Below are 17,974 nucleotides of genomic sequence, written 5' to 3'. Positions count from 1 at the left end.
GAATGCATCTATTTCTTCCAGATTGCCTAATTTGTTAGCATAGAAATGCTCATAATATGTTCTTATAATTGTTTGTATTACTTCAGTGTTGGTTGTGTTCTTTCCTCTTTCCTTTTTTTTTTTAAATTTTTTTATTTGTTTTCAGCGTAACAGTATTCATTGGTTTTTGTACCACACCCAGTGCTCCATGCAATCCATGCCCAGTCCAATACCCACCACCTGGTTCCCCCAACCTCACACCCCCCCACCTCTTCAAACCCTTCAGATTGTTTTTCAGAGTCCATAGTCTCTCATTGTTCACCTCCCCTTCCAATTTACCCCAGCTCCCTTCTCCTAACTCCCCATGTCCTCCATGCTATTTGTTATGCTCCACAAATAAGTGACACCATATGATAATTGACTCTCTCTGCTTGACTTATTTCACTCAGCATAATCTCTTCCAGTCCCGTCCATGTTGCTACAAAAGTTGGGGATTCATCCTTTCTGATGGAGGCATAATACTCCATAGTGTATATGGACCACATCTTCCTTATCCATTTGTCCGTTGAAGGGCATCTTGGTTCTTTCCACAGTTTGGCGACCGTGGCCATTGCTGCTATAAACATTGGGGTACAGATGGCCCTTCTTTTCACTACATCTGTATCTTTGGGGTAAATACCCAGTAGTGCAATTGCAGGGTCATAGGGGAGCTCTATTTATTATTCCTTGAGGAATCCTCACACTGTTCTCCAAAGTGGCTGCACCAACTTGCACTCCCACCAGCAGTGTAAGAGGGCTGCCCTCTCTCCACATCCCCTCCAACACATGTTGTTTCCTGTCCTGCTAATTTTGGCCATTCTAACTGGTGTAAGGTGGTATCTCAATGTGGTTTTAATTTGAAGCTCCCTGATGGCTAATGATGATGAACATTTTTTCATGTGTCTGATAGCCATTTGTATGTCTTCATTGGAGAAGTGTCTGTTCATATCTTCTGCCCGTTTTTTTTTTTATATGATTGTCTGTTTTGTGTGTGTTGAGTTTGAGGAGTTCTTTATAGATCCTGGATTGATATCCTTTTGTCTGTACTGTCATTTGCAAATATCTTCTCCCATTCTGTGGGTTGCGTCTTTGTTTTGTTGACTGTTTCCTTTGCTGTGCAGAAGCTTTTGATTTTGATGAAGTCCCAAAAGTTCATTTTCGCTTTTGTTTCCTTTGCCTTTGGAGACATATCTTGAAAGAAGTTGCTGTGGCTGATATCGAAGAGGTTACTGCCTATGTTCTCCTCTAGGATTCTGATGGATTCCTGTCTCACGTTGAGGTCTTTTATCCATTTTGAGTTTATCTTTGTGTACTGTGTAAGAGAATGGTCGAGTTTCATTCTTTTACATATAGCTGTCCAATTTTCCCAGCACCATTTATTGAAGAGACTGTCTTTTTTCCACTGTATATTTTTTTTCCTGTTTTGTCAAAGATTATTTAGCCATAGAGTTGAGGGTCCATATCTGGGCTCTCTACTCTGTTCCACTGGTCTATGTGTCTGTCTTTATGCCAGTACCATGCTGTTTTGGTGATCACAGCTTTGTAGTAAAGCTTGAAATCAGGTAATGTGATGCCACCAGTTTTATTTTTGTTTTTCAACATTTCCTTAGCGATTCGGGGTCTCTTCTGATTCCATACAAATTTTAGGATTATTTGCTCCGGCTCTTTGAAAAATACTGGTGGAATTTTGATTGGAATGGATTAAAAGTATAGATTGCTCTAGGCAGTATAGACATTTTAACAATGTTTATTCTTCCGATCCAAGAGCATGGAATGGTCTTCCACCTTTTTGTGTCTTCTTCAATTTCTTTCATGAGTGTTCTGGAGTTCCTCGAGTACAGATCCTTTACCTCTTTGGTTAGGTTTATTCCCAGGTATCTTATGGTTCTTGGTGTTATAGTAAATGGAATCGATTCTCTCATTTCCCTTTCTGTATTTTCATTGTTAGTGTATAGGAAAGCCAGTGATTTCTGTACATTGACTTTGTATCCTGCCACATTGCTGAATTGTTGTATGAGTTCCAGTAGTTTGGGGGTGGAGTCTTTTGGGTTTTCCATATAAAGAATCATGTCATCTGCGAAGAGAGAGAGTTTGACTTCTTCATTGCCAATTTGGATACCTTTTATTTCTCTTTGTTTTCTGATTGCTGTTGCTAGGACTTCTAATATTATGTTGAACAAGAGTGGTGAGAGTGGGCATCCTTGTCGTGTTCCTGATCTCAACGGGAAGGCTGCAAGCTTTTTCCCATTGAGGATGATACTTGCTGTGGGTCTTTCAGAGATAGATTTGATGAAGTTCAGGAATGTTCCCTCTATCCCTATACTTTGAAGTGTTTTAATCAGGAACAGATGCTGGATTTTGTCAAATGCTTTTTCTGCATCAATTGAGAGGACCATATGGTTCTTCTCTCTTCTCTTATTGATTTGTTCTATCACATTGATTAATTTGCGAATGTTGAACCATCCTTGTAGTCCAGCAGTGAATCCCACCTGGTCATGGTGGATAATCTTTTTAATGTGCCATTGGATCCTGTTTGCTAGGACCTTGTTGAGAATCTTAGCATCCATATTCATCAGTGATATTGGTCTGAAATTCTCCTTTTTGGTAGGGTCTTTGCCTGGTTTGGGGATCAGGGTAATGCTGGCTTCATAGAAAGTGTCTAGAAATTTTCCTTCTGCTTCAATTTTTTGAAACAGCTTCAGGAGAATAGGTGTTATCTCTTCTTTGGAAGTTTGGTGGAATTCCCCAGGGAATCCATCAGGTCCTGGGCTCTTGTTGTTTGGGAGGTTTTTGATCACTGCTTCAAGCTTGTGACTAGATATCGGTCTATTCAGGTTTTCAATTTCTTCCTGGTCCAATTTTGGGAGTTTATAGTTTTCCAGGAATGCATCCATTTTCATCTAGGTTGCTTTGCTTATTGGCATATAACTGTTGATAATAACTTCTGATGATTGTTTCTACTTCCTTGATATTAGTTGTGATCTCTCCCTTTTCATTCATAATTTTATTAATTTGGGCTTTCTCTCCTTTCTTTTGGATTAGTGTGGCCAATGATTTATTGATCTTATTGTTTCTTTCAAAAAAACCAGCTTCTAGTTTCATTGATATGTTCTACTGTATCTCTGGTTTCTACCTCATTGATCTCAGCTCTAATCTTGATTATTTCCTTTCTTATGTGTGGAGTTGGTTTGATTTGTTGTTGATTCTCCAGTTCTTTAAGGTGTAGAGACAGCTGGTGTTTTCTGGCTTTTTCAATGTTTTTGAGGGAGGCTTGGGTGGCTATGTATTTCTCCCCTAGGACCACCTTTGCTGTATCCCATAGGTTTGGACCAAAGTGTCTTCATTCGCATTGGTTTCCAAGAATTGTTTCATTTCTTCTTTGATCTCCTGGTTGATCCAAGCATTCTTAAGCAAGGTGGTCTTTAGCTTCCAGGTGTTTGAGTTCCTTCCAAGCTTTTCCTTTTGATTGAGCTCCAGTTTCAAAGCATTGTGATCTGAGAATATGTAGGGAATAATCTCAGTCTTTTAGTATTTGTTGAGTCCTGATTTGTGACCTAGTATGTGGTCTATTCTGGAGAAGGTTCCATGTGCACTTGAGAAGAATGAGTATTCTGTTGTTTTAGGGTGAAATATTCTGTATATATCTATGAGGTCCATCTGGTCCAATGTGTCATTCAATGCTCTTGTTTCTTTATTGATTTTCTGCTTCGATGATCTGTCTATTTCTGATAGAGGTGTGTTAAGATCTCCTACTATTAATGTATTCATATCAATATGGGCCTTTATCTTGATTTACAATTTTCTTATGTAATTAGCTGCTCCCATATTGGGGTCATAGATATTTACAATTGTTAGATCATCTTGGTGGATAGTCCCTTTAAGAATGATGTAGTGTCCTTTTGTATCTCTGACTACAGTCTTTAGTTTAAAATCTAATTTGTCTGATATGAGAATCGCTACCCCAGCCTTCTTTTGAGGCCCATTGGCATGAAAGATGCTTCTCCAACCCTTCACTTTCAGTCTGGGTGTATCTTTAGGTTCAAAATGGGTCTCTTGTAGACAACATATGGATGGGTCCTGTTGTTTTATCCAATCTGCAACCCTGTGCCATTTGATGGGCGCATTTAGGCCATTCACATTGAGAGTGGTTATTGATAGATACGTTTTTATTGACATTGTGTTACCTTTGAAGTCTTCCTTTCTGTGGATTGTCTCTATATTTCTGTTCAATGCTATTCTTAGGATTTTTCCTCTTTTATAGAACTCCCCTTAATATTTCCTGCAGTGTTGGCTTGGTGGTTGCATAGTCTTTTAAGCCTTGCTGGTCTTGGAAACTCTTTATCTCTGCATCCATTTTGAATGTCAGTCTTGCTGGATAAAGTATTCTTGGCTGCATGTTCTTCTCATTTAGTGCCCTGAATATATCTTGCCAGCCCTTTCTGGCTTGCCAGGTCTCTGTGGACAGGTCTGACATTATTCTGATGGGCTTTCCTCTGTAAGTAAGGAGCCTCTTTGTCCTAGCGGCTTTTGAGAGATTATATCTACAATTATGATTCCTCAATTTGACTATCTGGTGCCTTGATGTTTTTCTGGAATGTATAATCTTGGGTGGAGACCGTTCGGCCTCTAGTACATGAATACTGGTTCCATTCGTGAGATTGGGAAAATTTTCACGAAGAACTGTCTCCACTATATCTTCTAGACTTCTTTCTTTCTCCTCCCCTTCAGGGATTCCAATAATTCTGATGTTGGAACATTTCATGGCATCATTTATTTCCCTGATTCTGTTCTTGTGGCTTCTAAGTTGTTTGTTCCAGGCTTCTTCCTGATCCTTTCTATCTGTTTGTCCTCCATATCACTAATTCTATCTTCTGTCTCAGTTACCCTAGCTTTGAGAGAATTTAGATTAGATTGGAACTCATTGAGAGCATTGTGACCTCATCCCTGGTAGCTTTCAGCTCTGCCCTAACATTGTGAACATCATCTCTGGTCGCTTTCAGTTCTGCCCTAATCAATTCTGTTTGGTCATCCATGGCTTTCTCCAACCTAGCTATTGCCTGGATAATTGTTAGCCTGAATTATCTTTCTGACATATTGTCTATGTTGATAGCTGTTAGCTCTGTTGCAGAAGGCCCATCCTCTGTATTTTTCTTCTGTTGGGCATTCCTCCTCCTAGTCATTTTGGTGAGAGGTGACTTAATGGATGTAGCTGGATGTATCGACTGTGGTGCAGTCCAGGTGCACCCTGGAACGCTTCTGAGCAATCAGGATTCCCCACCCAAATGAGAGAAAAAAGAAAAGAAAAAAAAAGAGAGAGAGAGAAAGACAGAAGAAAAAGGGAAGATAAAAGAGAAGATTCAGCCCAAATGGGCCCCAAGGTAGGATTTATGAAGTATACAAACAAAAATAGACAAAGAAAAAGACTGATAAAATTATATGACAAGAGAAAAAAAATACATATATAAGCAAATAAAGGAAGAACCTCATCAAAAAGAACCCCAAGTATAAGATTTATATACTATTAGGACAAACAGAAAAACACAGAAATACTGGTGGAAGAAAAAGATGGGCTAGTGGTAATAAATTCTCAGTGTGGGCGAGGAAGGTTTTTTGATTCTTCCTGGATGTATCTTGATATCTTTGTTAAAGGACTCAACTTCCCTAAGATAAAGGGGGATTAAAAATTGGTTTACCTATAGGGGTAGCATTGATTGGGGAAAGGGGATTACTTTGAAGTTTAACTCTATATGAATATTAGAAAATAAAAATAAAAATAAAAAAGGAACAAACTAGATGAAACTAAACTAAAATTTAAAATAAATTAAAAAAAATAGAAATGCAAAAGAAAAACACAAGTGTATGTATCAAAAAGTTCAGGTTAGAAGGTAATTATGGAATTTGATGTACTGGACATCTCACTGTGATGGTAAATAGGTTAAAAAATAATCTATATAAAAAAATGAACCAGAATATTGGGAACAAGTTAAAAATAAAAGTTGTCCTATGAAGTAGTGGTGTTTGTTCTCTTGTAGTCTTTTTTTTTTTCTTTCTTTTTCTTTCCTGGTTGGTTTTCTGGGGCAGGGGCCTGCCACGTGGGTTTTCAGTCAATGATGTTCCCTGAGTTAAGTCCTCCCACTCCCCTCAAGGGGGTGGGCTCTGAGGAAACTGGTTTTTTTCAGGCTTTTGCTCTCTGGCGGTTTTTGTTTGTTCACTTTCTTTTCTTCTCACCTTGACCGCTTTTGATGGTTTTTGTAGGTTTAGAGGAAAGCAAACTGCACCCTGACCTCCCTCTCAGAGAGAAGCCTCAGTCTGGCTGGAGAGCCTAAATAAATTCCCCACTTGGCTGCTGGCAGAGCAGGTTCTGAGTCGCGGTTGCTGGGAATGCAGGATCTTTTGCTTGTACCCAAAACCACTGCGGCGGCGGCTGTCTGGGCAACTCCAGACCACCAGAGAGGTTCCAAGCAGCGATCGTACGCTGAGATTTTCCTTCTGGCCCGGGCTGGGAGTGTCTGGTCTTTCTGGGTCTAAGAGCACCGGGCTTTCACGCACCTCTCTCAGGGGAGGGGGCGGGGTGTGGGCGTCTCAGGCTCTATTAGCATGGCTGGGCATTCTGCTGTCTGGCGATGCTCCCAGCCCCTCACAGGAGCTGGACACTACGGGCACGCTGGCGGCTCAGGGACAAAGACATGGTTTCTCCGCTGCACTCTCTCTGGCTCAGCGCCAGGGGAGGCTGTCCTGGGTCCCGCGACTTAAGCCCCTGTCCCTAGCCACCCCGATTCCCAGAATTCCTGCCCCCGCCAAGATCCTTTGATCCCTTTGAGTGCTTTCAACCAGTCTCCAAGTTAATGCTGGTCCCCAGACGCAGGGCACTCCCGTATTGGGGTATTACTTTCCAATCCGTCACCTCTGGTGCCTCCCTCCCCCTTTTGTTTATCTTCCGTTATCAGTCCGACATTCCCACTCCGCTTTACCTGCCCACTGGCGTCTTCTGCCCCTGTAGAGATCCAGATGTGTATAATTCTGATCTCAGGCTGATTTCGTGGGTGATCGGAGTTCTTTGGTAGGTAATCAGCTCACTTTAGGGTACAGGTTGAAACGGCACCTCCTCCTACTTCCCCGCCATCTTGTCCCCCCCTGTTCTTTCCTCTTTCATTCATGATTTGATCTGGCTCCTTTTTCTTTTCTTTCTGATATGTCTGGCTAGGGATTTATCAATCTTATTAATTCTTTCAAAGAATGAGCCTCTAGTTTTGTTGATCTGCTGTCCATTTCATTTCTATTGATTGATTTCTATTCTAATCTTTATTATTTCTCTAACAATATCTGTAGGATAAACAAGGCAGAATAGATGGATTTAGGTTTTATTTGCTGTTCTTTATCCAGCTCCATTAGGTGTGAGGGTAGGTTGTGTATTTGAGACTTTCCCTGTCTCTTGAGAAAGTCTTGTATTGTTATAAAATTTACCTCTTAAGACCATCTTTGCTGCATCCCAAAGTTTTGAACAGTTGTATTTTCATTTTCATTTACTTTCATGAATTTAAATAGTTCTTCTTTCATTTCCTGGTTGGCCACTCATTCTTTAGCAGGATGCTCTTATCCCCCATGTATTTGTGTTCCTTCCAATTTTTCTCTTGTGATTGAGTTCAACTTTTAAAACATTGTGGTCTGAAAATATGCAAGGAATTGTCCCAATCTTTTGGTGTGAGTTGAGACAAGATTTGTGACCCAGTATGCGATCTATTTTTGAGAATATTCTGTGTGCATTCAAGAAGAATGGGTATTCTGTTGCTTTAGGATGAAATGCTCTGAATACATCTGTGAAGTCCATCTGGTCTAGTGTTTTATCTAAAGCCCTCATTTTCTGTTGACCTTCTGCTTAGATGATCTGTCCATTGCAGTGTGAGGAGTGTTAAAGTCCGCTACTATTATTGTATTATTATCAACATGTTTTTTAAATTTTGTTATTATTTGGTTTATAAAATTGGCTGCTCCCAAGTTTGGGGCATAAATATTTATAATTGTTAGATATTCTAGTTGGATAGACCCTTAATTATGATATAGAGTCCTTGTCCAACTCTTTCTTTTAAAAAAGGACTTTATTTATTTATTTGAGAGAGAGACAGAGCAAAAGAAGGTGAGGGGCAGAGGGAGAGGACAAGCAGACTCCCAGCTGAGCAGAGAGCTGGATGTAGGGTTTGATCCTAGGACCCCAGGATCATGACTGGAGATGAATGCAGATACCCATCTGACTGAGCCACCTGGGTGCCACCCTTCAACTCTTATTAAAGTTTTTTAAATTTGTCTGATAAAAGGATGGCTACCCCAGCTTTCTTTTGATGTCCATTAGCATGATAAATGGTTATCCACCTTCTCACCTTCAATCTGGAGGTGCCTCTGGATCTCAAGTGAGTATCTTATAAGCAGTGTATCAGTGAGTTTATGGGTCTTATTTTTTATCCAATCTAATACACTGTATCTTTTGATTGGAACATTTAGACCATTTACCTTCTGAGTAATTATTGGAAAATATGAACTTACTGCCACTGTATTACCCAAAAAGTCTCTGTTTCTGTATATTGTCTCTGTTCCTGGCTGGTCTATGTTACCTTTGGTCTCTCTCTTCCTTAAAGGATCCCCTGTAGTATTTCTCTCAGTTCTGGTTTAGTGATCACAAACTCTTTTACTTTCTGTTTTTCCTTGAAGCTCTTGATCTCTCCTTCTCTTCTGAATGACCATCTAGTTGGATAAAGTAATCTTGCCTGCATATTTTTCTCATGTAGCACCCTGAGTATATCATGCCCATCCTTTCTGGCCGCCAGGTCTCTACGTATGAGTCTGCTGCCAGCTTTATATTTCTACCCTTGTGAATTAAGGACCTTTGTCTTGAGCTGCTTTCAGGATTGTCTCTTTATCTCTAAAATTTGCAAGCTTCACTAATACATATCAGGGTGTTGATTTATTTTTATTGATTTTGAGGGGGGTTCTCTGTGCCTCCTAGATGAATGCCTATTTTCTTCCCCAGGTTAGGGAAGTTCTCAGCTATAATTTGTTTAAATAAACCTCCTGACCCTCTCTCTCTTTGCTCTTTCTCTGGGGACCCCAATTATTCTAATATTTTTTCACTTTATGGTATTGCTGATTTCTCAAACTCTCCCCTCATGATCCAGTAGTTGTTTATATCTCTTTCTCTTATCTTTCTTATTCTCCACCATTTTGTCTTCTACATCATTGACTCTCTATTCTGCCTTGTTTATCATAACAGTTAGAGCTTCCATTTAAAAAAATATTTTATTTATTTATTTATGAGAGAGAGAGAGAGAGCATGAGTCTTTGCCTAGGTGCAATTACAACCCCCTTGCCAGGGGGCTGGGCTCAGTGTAAATGGCTCTGGAACAAATGTGGGAGGTGAAAATGGTGGTGTCCTGATCTCTAGCCCCGGAGCTGAATGTTCATGTCCCCCACTCTTCAGTGGGCCCTCACAGAAAAGCAGTCAGTCACTCTTGTCTCCCTGGCTTCTGTCAGAACTCTGTTCCCCCAGCCTGTGATTGAGCATTTTTATCTCAGGCATGTGACCCCTTTTCAAGTCTCTAAACTTTAGGGACTCATGTGGCACATCCTGCACTCCTCATCCTGGGGGAGAAAGGTGGGTTTGCTATGGTTCTGCCTTTTGTTGGGTCCCTGCTTGGAAAGCAGTAACCTGACTGTGCAGTGGTTCCTGGTTTATGGCAACATCAAGTAGACAGTAGGTGCCTGGACACCCTGTCTGAAACTGGCTTCCCCACTCCAATATTTGGGAACTCCACCATGCTCAGGCACCCCAGTTCTTTTTGTGACCCTGGGGATCCAGAGACCATGTTGTCCCACTTGGGATTCTGTCCCCCTTCACCTGCTGAGTGCGTTTCAAGTAGGGATGTCTCCCACTGGGCCAGACTTCTAAAAGTTCTGATTTTGTGCTCTGCTGCTTATAACACTTTCCAGGTCCCAGTTTATGGAGGCTCCCTGCCCCCATGGTTTCTTTTTTCTTTTTGTATTTTTTCGTTTGTATTAATTAATATTAACATATAATGTATTATTTGCCCCAGGGGTACAGGTCTGTGAATCATCTGGCTTACACATTTCACAGCACTCAGAATAGTCTTGTGGTTTATTTTCTGAGATATCACCTTGGATTCACATCTCTGCACCTCCTACCTTGCAAAAAGTGGTCATTTTTCTATTTGTAGAATTGCAGCAGTTCTTTTCTCAGATCTCTGGTTGATTTTGCAGGTGTCCAGAATAATTTGATAACTGTCTAGCTGAATTCCAGGGACCAAATGAAATTAGGGTCCCCTACTTTCCCACCATCTTAACTCAGAACTTAAAAGTTCCCCTCCTTGAGTACACTCCTAGAAATGGAATTGGATCCTCATATCCTGGATGGAGGCTGACTAATTACAGACACTTATGGCTCTAATTCCATGGAGTCAAGACAGGTGAGAGATTTCCAAAGATGACCTATGTTTTTTCAGGAAAACTGTGGATATAAGCACATATAGAACTGATGTTTAGAGAATTGTGAAGTTGTGAGACAAGCTGGAGAAGCTTGTGTTGACAAGGGAAGAACAGAGTGCAGCAAATGTGCTAGGCCAAGATGACTAGATTGTATATTTGTGAAGTAGATGCTTTGTAAAATCACTATCTTAAGGCTTCTTGAAAACTCTGAGAGTGGTCAGTGTGGAGGACTAAAAGCTTAATTCCAGGATAGGAAATAAGGGCATCACAAAAAGTAAACTGTAGACTGTCCACCCATATCAGAGACTGGGGAGGGCATTCAACACTGATCAACAGGGAGAGATGACAGATATAGATAGATAGATGATGATAGATAGATAGATAGATAGATAGATGATAGATGGGTAGATAGATGATGGTAGATAGCTAGCTAGCTAGCTAGCTAGATGATAGATAGAAGACATATAGGTAGATAGATCGATCACACATTAGACTTTGGATATCCCAATACAGAAGATACTTATAGTCCGCAACAGATTGCCCCATTGACACACAACAATAATCCTTCTTCCAACCCCAGCAAACCAAGGAAGGAAGAGGGAGACCTAAGTTTAAAAATTGAAGAAGCAGGAGAAATAGTGAAAGGAAAGATACTTGTCCTCTTCCTCATGGTGGACCCCCCAAACTCTGTCAGGCCTGAGCTAAGCAGAGGTAATCAGATAGGATTTGAATTAGATGGGTGATTTAAATCATGACTTCGATAAGGCTGGATCATAGCCTACTGAAAACCAGTCTTGATTAGCTAAGTAGGATGAGACTTATACCTGAATCTCACTAGACAGCTCTGCAATCAGCCTGATATCCATCAAGAGGTGGGCAAGAAGATTCTAGGTATGAAGGTGGTCCTAGCTTAAAGTAAAGCTGAATTTTGTTTGTATACAATCAAGTTCCACCCAATCACTACGTGGGTTAGATAAAGGGTAATATAACAGATTTCACATGGCAGAACAAATATAATTGCAAATTTTACAGACAAGAATCCAAAGGGGCTTACAGAGGCTGAAGTGGTTGTGCATTGAATCTGTGGAAGGTAAGAATAATAACAAGGAGTTTTAGATGAGTCTTTATAGAATGAAGTTTCAATAGGAAATTCAAAGCTGGCAAACTAAGTTCCAGTGGAACAACAACTTGAACAAGAATGTGGAGGTGGGAACTCTTCAATTAGGTATTGTAACCAGAGAGATTAGTGGGTAGTAAAGTAGGAAAGGAAGCAGGAACAGAAGAGTCTGAGATGGCTATAAGGAGTTTCTTCAAAAGCCAGATTGGTGTCCCCGGGACACTTGGCAGAAGGCCTATTTTTTCTGTGTCTTCTAAGATCTTCCATCAATCTCCCTTCTCTTAGCCCTCTGATCCAATCTTTGTATCTTTGTATCAGTCTCCAATTGAAGCCCCAAGAGCTTTGTATGGCAGGTAAAACATTTTTTTTTTTTACTATCGTGAAAATCAAATGAAAACCAGTCAAATAAAACTAAAGACTCAAAAGATAAATTGGCTATTTGGCCGATTGGTTTCCAATGAATAGTCCATTGTGAAAATTGACCTGCTTCCATTATAATAAGGGCAAAAACAGGACAACTGTAAAATTGTCATCCAACCTGGGATATTCTTCTGATGGTGAGAAAGTGTTGTCCATGATTACACTGGGAAGGCAGGTGTAATATCCATAGACCACAGAGCTATCCACACCAAACTGTGAAGGGCACTGAGTTTAGGGAAACATCTGACAGTTTTGAGAAAATAACCAGGTCTCTGCCACCATTTGACTCTTCTGAATGTGGGTATTCTTCTTTTCTTTACACTGGGTTATAATGTCCATAAGGCTAGATTGTGTTAAGTCTCCAATTTTCACTCAAATACAATGTGTCACCTAGTGTGCTATGTATAACAGGCCCTCCATAGATAAAGAGTGACTTCATGGGACAGATAAAGAACAGGTGTGGATTGCATGGTACAGGGGCAGACTACTGGGACAGCCACAGATGGAGACCTTGTGAGGGTCCTTAGAGTCACTGGGGAAGTAGGAATGTGTCTGCAGTCGGAGGTAGAGCACCTAGAGAAGATTTCCTCTTCTGACCAGGTTTTCTCACACTATCCCAACTGGCCCTTCTCTGGTGCTGTCCCCAAGCTCCCTGTTTAGTTTTCTTTAATTGTAAGCTTGGGAACTACTATTCCAGAGCTGGAGTTTGTGGGATCCCCTGGGATCCATCAGCTTCACTCTCCTTGCTCAGGTTCAGTGTTAAGTACTTGCACGGGCAGTTGGAGACAGCTGCAATCTGGGCTACAGGCAGCTTGTAGAAGGTGGATGGGTATCTGTGGGTGGGCTGGGATGCACAGATGCTGGTTCTGGGTCCACCACCATCTCCTTGACCAAGTCTCCTTTCTCTCTTTCCACTTTTGCTGAGAAGAGGCTGTTATCTTTTTGGGTCTTACTCTCTGAGTGAGAGAGCCACAGGAGTGCTGAGGGTGACAAGGGCTTTGATAGCCTGATTGAGAGGTTATTGAGGGGCTCAGGTAGGATGGAGCTGGAAGGTTCCTCCTTCTTTCCTCTGACCCAGTAAGTACAAACTCAAGGAAGGACAATGAAATTATTTTGGTGTTAGACACTCCACCACAGGATATCTGCTGAATTTTTTTCTTCCAGGGATTCCACTCAAAGGTGAGTAAGGGTCTTTTCCCTATCACCCCCTTACCACTTCCTTGCAGTTTCTATTGCTGATTGCAGGTCATTTCTCCACTTCTGTTTGTTTATTAGCATTTCATTTTCCTCTTATTGTCTGCCTCCTTCAGGTTTTGTGGGGGGTGGGGATGGAGGGCTTGAGCATATTCTTTCTAGTGTTATGTCTCTCAGGGATCTTTCTTCTAGTCCTCTTCCTTTGATCTATTTATCCATCTGTCTAGATTATGGGACTCAGTGATGGTCTCCTGGGTTATAGAGTGATCTAAAGCAGAAAGGCAAAGAATGAGTGACAAGAAATGCAGGTGAAGGAGAGGAAGAAGAGCTGATATAAGACATAGAGTTAAATTAACTTGTCCCCAAAATTGTACTATAGAGACAAAGTGGCCCCCTTTATGGTATCACTTTGAGGGACAAAATGAAGGCATTAACTAAACACCCATGAAATAAATGAAGTTAGAGAGCAGGAACTGAACATGTGAGATGCTAGAATTTTCTTGATGCTAGATGTTTCTTGAGGTGTTTCCATATTATAGTTAATCATTCAACAAAATTTACTGAGAATATAATATATGCCAGTACTATTCTAGGATCTGGGGATCCCCCCATGAGCAAACATGGCATCAGGAATATAGGTTCTAGCTGGGAAAACAGAAAATAAATCCATGCTAATTAAATGTGGAATGCCTGATGGTGTTGAGTGTTCTGAGAAGTACAAGGGCAGGGAAGAAATGGGGAAGGAGGAAGGACTTCAACTCCAAATAGGTGTTGAGTAAGGCATGGTAGAGTAGGTGAGGGAACAATGTTGAGCATATCTGGGAAGAGCCTTACATGAAGAAGTTAGAGCATGTACCAATTCCTCCTGAAATGCAAGGGAGGCCAGTGACACCAGCGTAGAGGAAATTCCAGAGAAAGCAAAAGAAAAAGAGGTCTGGATAATGATGGAGTGCTAGCTAGATGAGTCTTCCTTTATTCTTGAAGCATTTGGTCTTTTATTTTATAGAAACAACTTCACTCTAGTGCTATGTACAAATAGACTAAAGTGGGAGCAAGGACAGAAAGGGGAGGAATCCAGCTGAGGGCCATTGTCATCATCCGGTGGAGCAGTGATAATAGTGTAGCCAGCTGGGACCTGCAGGAGTGAGATGTATCCAGGAGTGAATACATTCTTCAGGAAGAGCCAGCGGGGATCTGAAGTTGGGATATGTGTGAGGAGAGAGGAGTCAAACATGTACCATGTATTATTGTCCTGAGCAACTGACAGACATGCCATTAATTGACCTGGGAAGACAAGAAAACAGCTGTTTCCACAGGGGGGACCAAGGGTTCTGTCTGGTCAGTTTAGATAGGAAAAGCCCGTTGGACATCCAAGTGGAGGTGTTGAGTATAAGTAGATATAAGAATCAGAGTTCAGAAGAGCTGTCCAGGAAGGGAGAGAAATGTCATTTTTTTCACCTGTGTAGTATTGTATTATAAGAGTTGGAAGGAAGGAAAGGTATGGAGTGCAACTCTTTGAATGTGCATGTGGCTGAGTGCCTCTGCACATAGTTGGTAAGACTGGTTATCCTCAGTAAAGGAGGAAGAAATTTTGATGAGGTCTGGGGGACCTGGTTTTCAGTTGATTGGCTCAGTTTGGGGCTGATATACCCAAGATAATATTTGAAGGTTATTGCAAGTGTTATTTACTCTTGTAGAACAACCCTTCCCAACATCATACCTGGGTGTTGGTGGTGGCAAGGATACCTGGGCACATCTTCATTGGCACAAATCAGGACATACTCCCTACAGTAGGGACACAGCTCACACAGCCTACCTTCTTAGTGGTGAATCTATGTAGGACAATTCTAGTTTAGAAAATTACCCCAAGTCTTTACATAGAGAACATGTCCTGTGGGGTTGCCTGATTTCCTCTTTGTAAGGAGATAAGGTAGACATGAATACATCCCACATAAACATCTGCTAGATGCTGCTATCATGCATTTGTGGAAAAACTCTAATCTTTTAAAAATACCTGAGATATTTCTTACTAAATCACTCACTTATCCTCAGAAGAAGGAATCCAGCAGTGAAGTAGTACATTCAGGTCAAGAACAGGGTTGTGGGAAACAAACTGAAGGTTGCAGAAAGGAAGGTGGGTGGGGGGATGGGGTAACTTGGTGATGGTCATTAAGGAGGTCATATGATGTGAAGAGCACAGGGTGTTATAGGCAACTAATGAATTATTGAACATTATATCAAAAACTAATGATGTATGTTGACTAATTGAATTGAAATAATAATAATAAAAAAGACTGAGGGCTCCTGCAATTAAAGGAGGAGTCTTTCTGCCTTCAGAAAATGAAAGTTTATCATGTACTATTTTATTCAGTCAACACATATGTATTGAGATTATACTATGACCTGGGAAACCATTCTAGGATCTGCCAATGTCACTGTGAATAATAAATGGTGCTTATGTTCCAGTGGGATGAGACAAATCATAAAAGTAGAGAAATGTGATGAGCATGGGGTGTTATATGCAACTATGAATGGTTTAACACTACTTCAAAAACTAATGATGTATTATATGTTGGCTAATTGAACATAATAAAAAATAGAAAGCAATGTAGAGAAAAGAAGTAGAGAAATGTAAGCAATGTGTGGTAAATTGTGTAAGTGCTATGGGGAAAAAAAAAACAAGAGCAGGGAGGGCTTGAGGGTGCAAGACATTTTTGGTCTTAATATGACCTTACAGAAGGCATCTCTATAGGGGTAGGCATTTGAGTAAAGCTCTGAAGCAGGTGAGAGATAGAAGTCTGGAGAAAGAACATTCCAAAGAGAGGAAAATGCAAAATCCCAAAGGTGGGAGTGTGTCTAGTTTGTCTAAGGAAATTCAAGAATACACAGTGAGTGAAAGGGGCATGATAGGAGATAAGGTCAGAGGTACTGTGTGTGTGTGTGTGTGTGTGTGTGTGTGTGTGTGTGTGTGTGTGATATACATAGGGCCTTGCCACTGCCAGGATTTCAATTTTATTTTGAGTAATTTTGGTAGACAAGGATATACTATCAACAAAAGAGTTACATAATGTGACATATTCTAACAGAGTCATTTAAACTGCTATGAGAATAGACTCTCAAGGACAGAAGCCAGGAAACCGGAGAGGAGCTTATAATAATCCATCTGAGAGAGGATAGTGGCTTGGAGCAGTTACAATGGGGGTTGATAAGAATCAATTGGATTCTGAGTATTTTGAATGTAGAGCCAAGAGGCTTTTCTGATGGTTTATATCTAGGGACCTCTAAGACATAAAAAAATAAAATTATTATAAGATGTTAGGACTGAGAAAAATAAAGAATATCACAAATCTCCACTAACTTCCCTATTGCTAATATATATAAATTACCTCTTGGACATGAAATGTTTCAAGGCCTATTGGAGATAGTTTACTTAGTTTGTGTAATCCCGGATAAAAAGAATCATATCATACAGGGAAAACCAGTATTTTCTTGCTAAAAGAGGATTGTCCAATAGTCTTGTGACACATAAAATAATTCATTTCCTAGTATCTTTGATATGGATACATACAAATAGAGATATGTGCCCAATTCCATAAGCTAGTAAAGATACTATACTCCACATCATGGGAATATGAAAGAGCACCCTATTTATGTCTCAAGCACATGTTATTGGGCTTTGATGTGTTACAAGATACAACTGACTGAAGTCAAAGATAAATAAAGACATGTCACTCAATCTCAGAATTTCTCTGTTCCTGTTCTCAGGTGATTGTGAACAACTGAGCCATGGGGATATGGTTGAACCAGTCATCTATAGATGGCTTCATCCTCTTGGGCATCTTTTCTCATAGCCAGACTGATCTTGTCCTCTTCTCTGCGGTTATGGTGGTCTTCACAGTGGCCATCTGTGGAAATGTTCTCCTCCTCTTCCTCATCTACATAGATCCTCGGCTTCACAAACCCATGTACTTCTTCCTCAGTCAGCTCTCCCTCATGGACCTCATGTTGGTCTGTAATATCACACCAAAGATGGCAGTCAACTTCCTCTCTGGCAGGAAGTCCATCTCCTTTGTGGGTTGTGGCATACAAATTGGCTTTTTTGTCTCTCTTGTGGGATCTGAGGGGCTCTTGCTGGGACTCATGTCTTATGACCGCTATGTGGCCATTAGTCACCCATTTCACTATCCTGTCCTTATGAGTCAGAGGGTCTGCCTCCAGATTGCTGGGAGTTCCTGGGCCTTTGGGATACTAGATGGAATTATCCAGATGGTGGCAGCCGTGAGCCTACCTTACTGTGGCTCAAGAAATGTGGATCATTTCTTCTGTGAGGTTCCAGCTTTATTAAAACTGGCCTGTACAGACACATCTCTTTTTGACAACCTGCTCTTTGCTTGCTGTGTTTTTATGCTGCTCCTTCCTTTCTCCATCATTGTGGCCTCCTATGCTCACATCCTGAGGGCTGTGCTCCACATGCACTCTGCTCAGGCTCGTAAAAGGGCCCTGGCCACCTGTTCCTCCCATCTGACAGCTGTCTCCCTCTTCTATGGGGCAGCCATGTTCATCTACCTGAGGCCTCGGCGCTACCGGGCTCCTAGCCATGACAAGGTGGTCTCTATCTTCTACACGGTCCTTACTCCTATGCTCAACCCCCTCATTTATAGCTTGAGAAATCGGGAGGTGATGGGGGCCATGAGGAAGGGGTTGGACCATTGCAGGACGAGCAGCCAGCATTGA

General features: G+C 41.1%; 1 protein-coding gene across 1 annotated transcript; it reads left to right on the top strand.

Annotated features, from left to right (window-relative positions):
- The first annotated feature begins 17,026 nt into the window (after positions 1-17,026).
- Positions 17,027-17,974, top strand: LOC116861461 (olfactory receptor 56). The gene has a single exon (XM_032848082.1). The coding sequence runs from the start codon at positions 17,027-17,029 to the stop codon at positions 17,972-17,974; it is 948 nt and encodes a 315-aa protein (XP_032703973.1).

Source organism: Lontra canadensis, unplaced genomic scaffold, assembly GCF_010015895.1.
Source record: "Lontra canadensis isolate GAN:19392208 unplaced genomic scaffold, GSC_riverotter_1.0 scaffold199, whole genome shotgun sequence".
Lineage (NCBI taxonomy): Eukaryota > Metazoa > Chordata > Mammalia > Carnivora > Mustelidae > Lontra > Lontra canadensis.
Note: the sequence above shows the minus strand (reverse complement) of the source record. Positions and strands in the feature narration are given on the sequence as shown.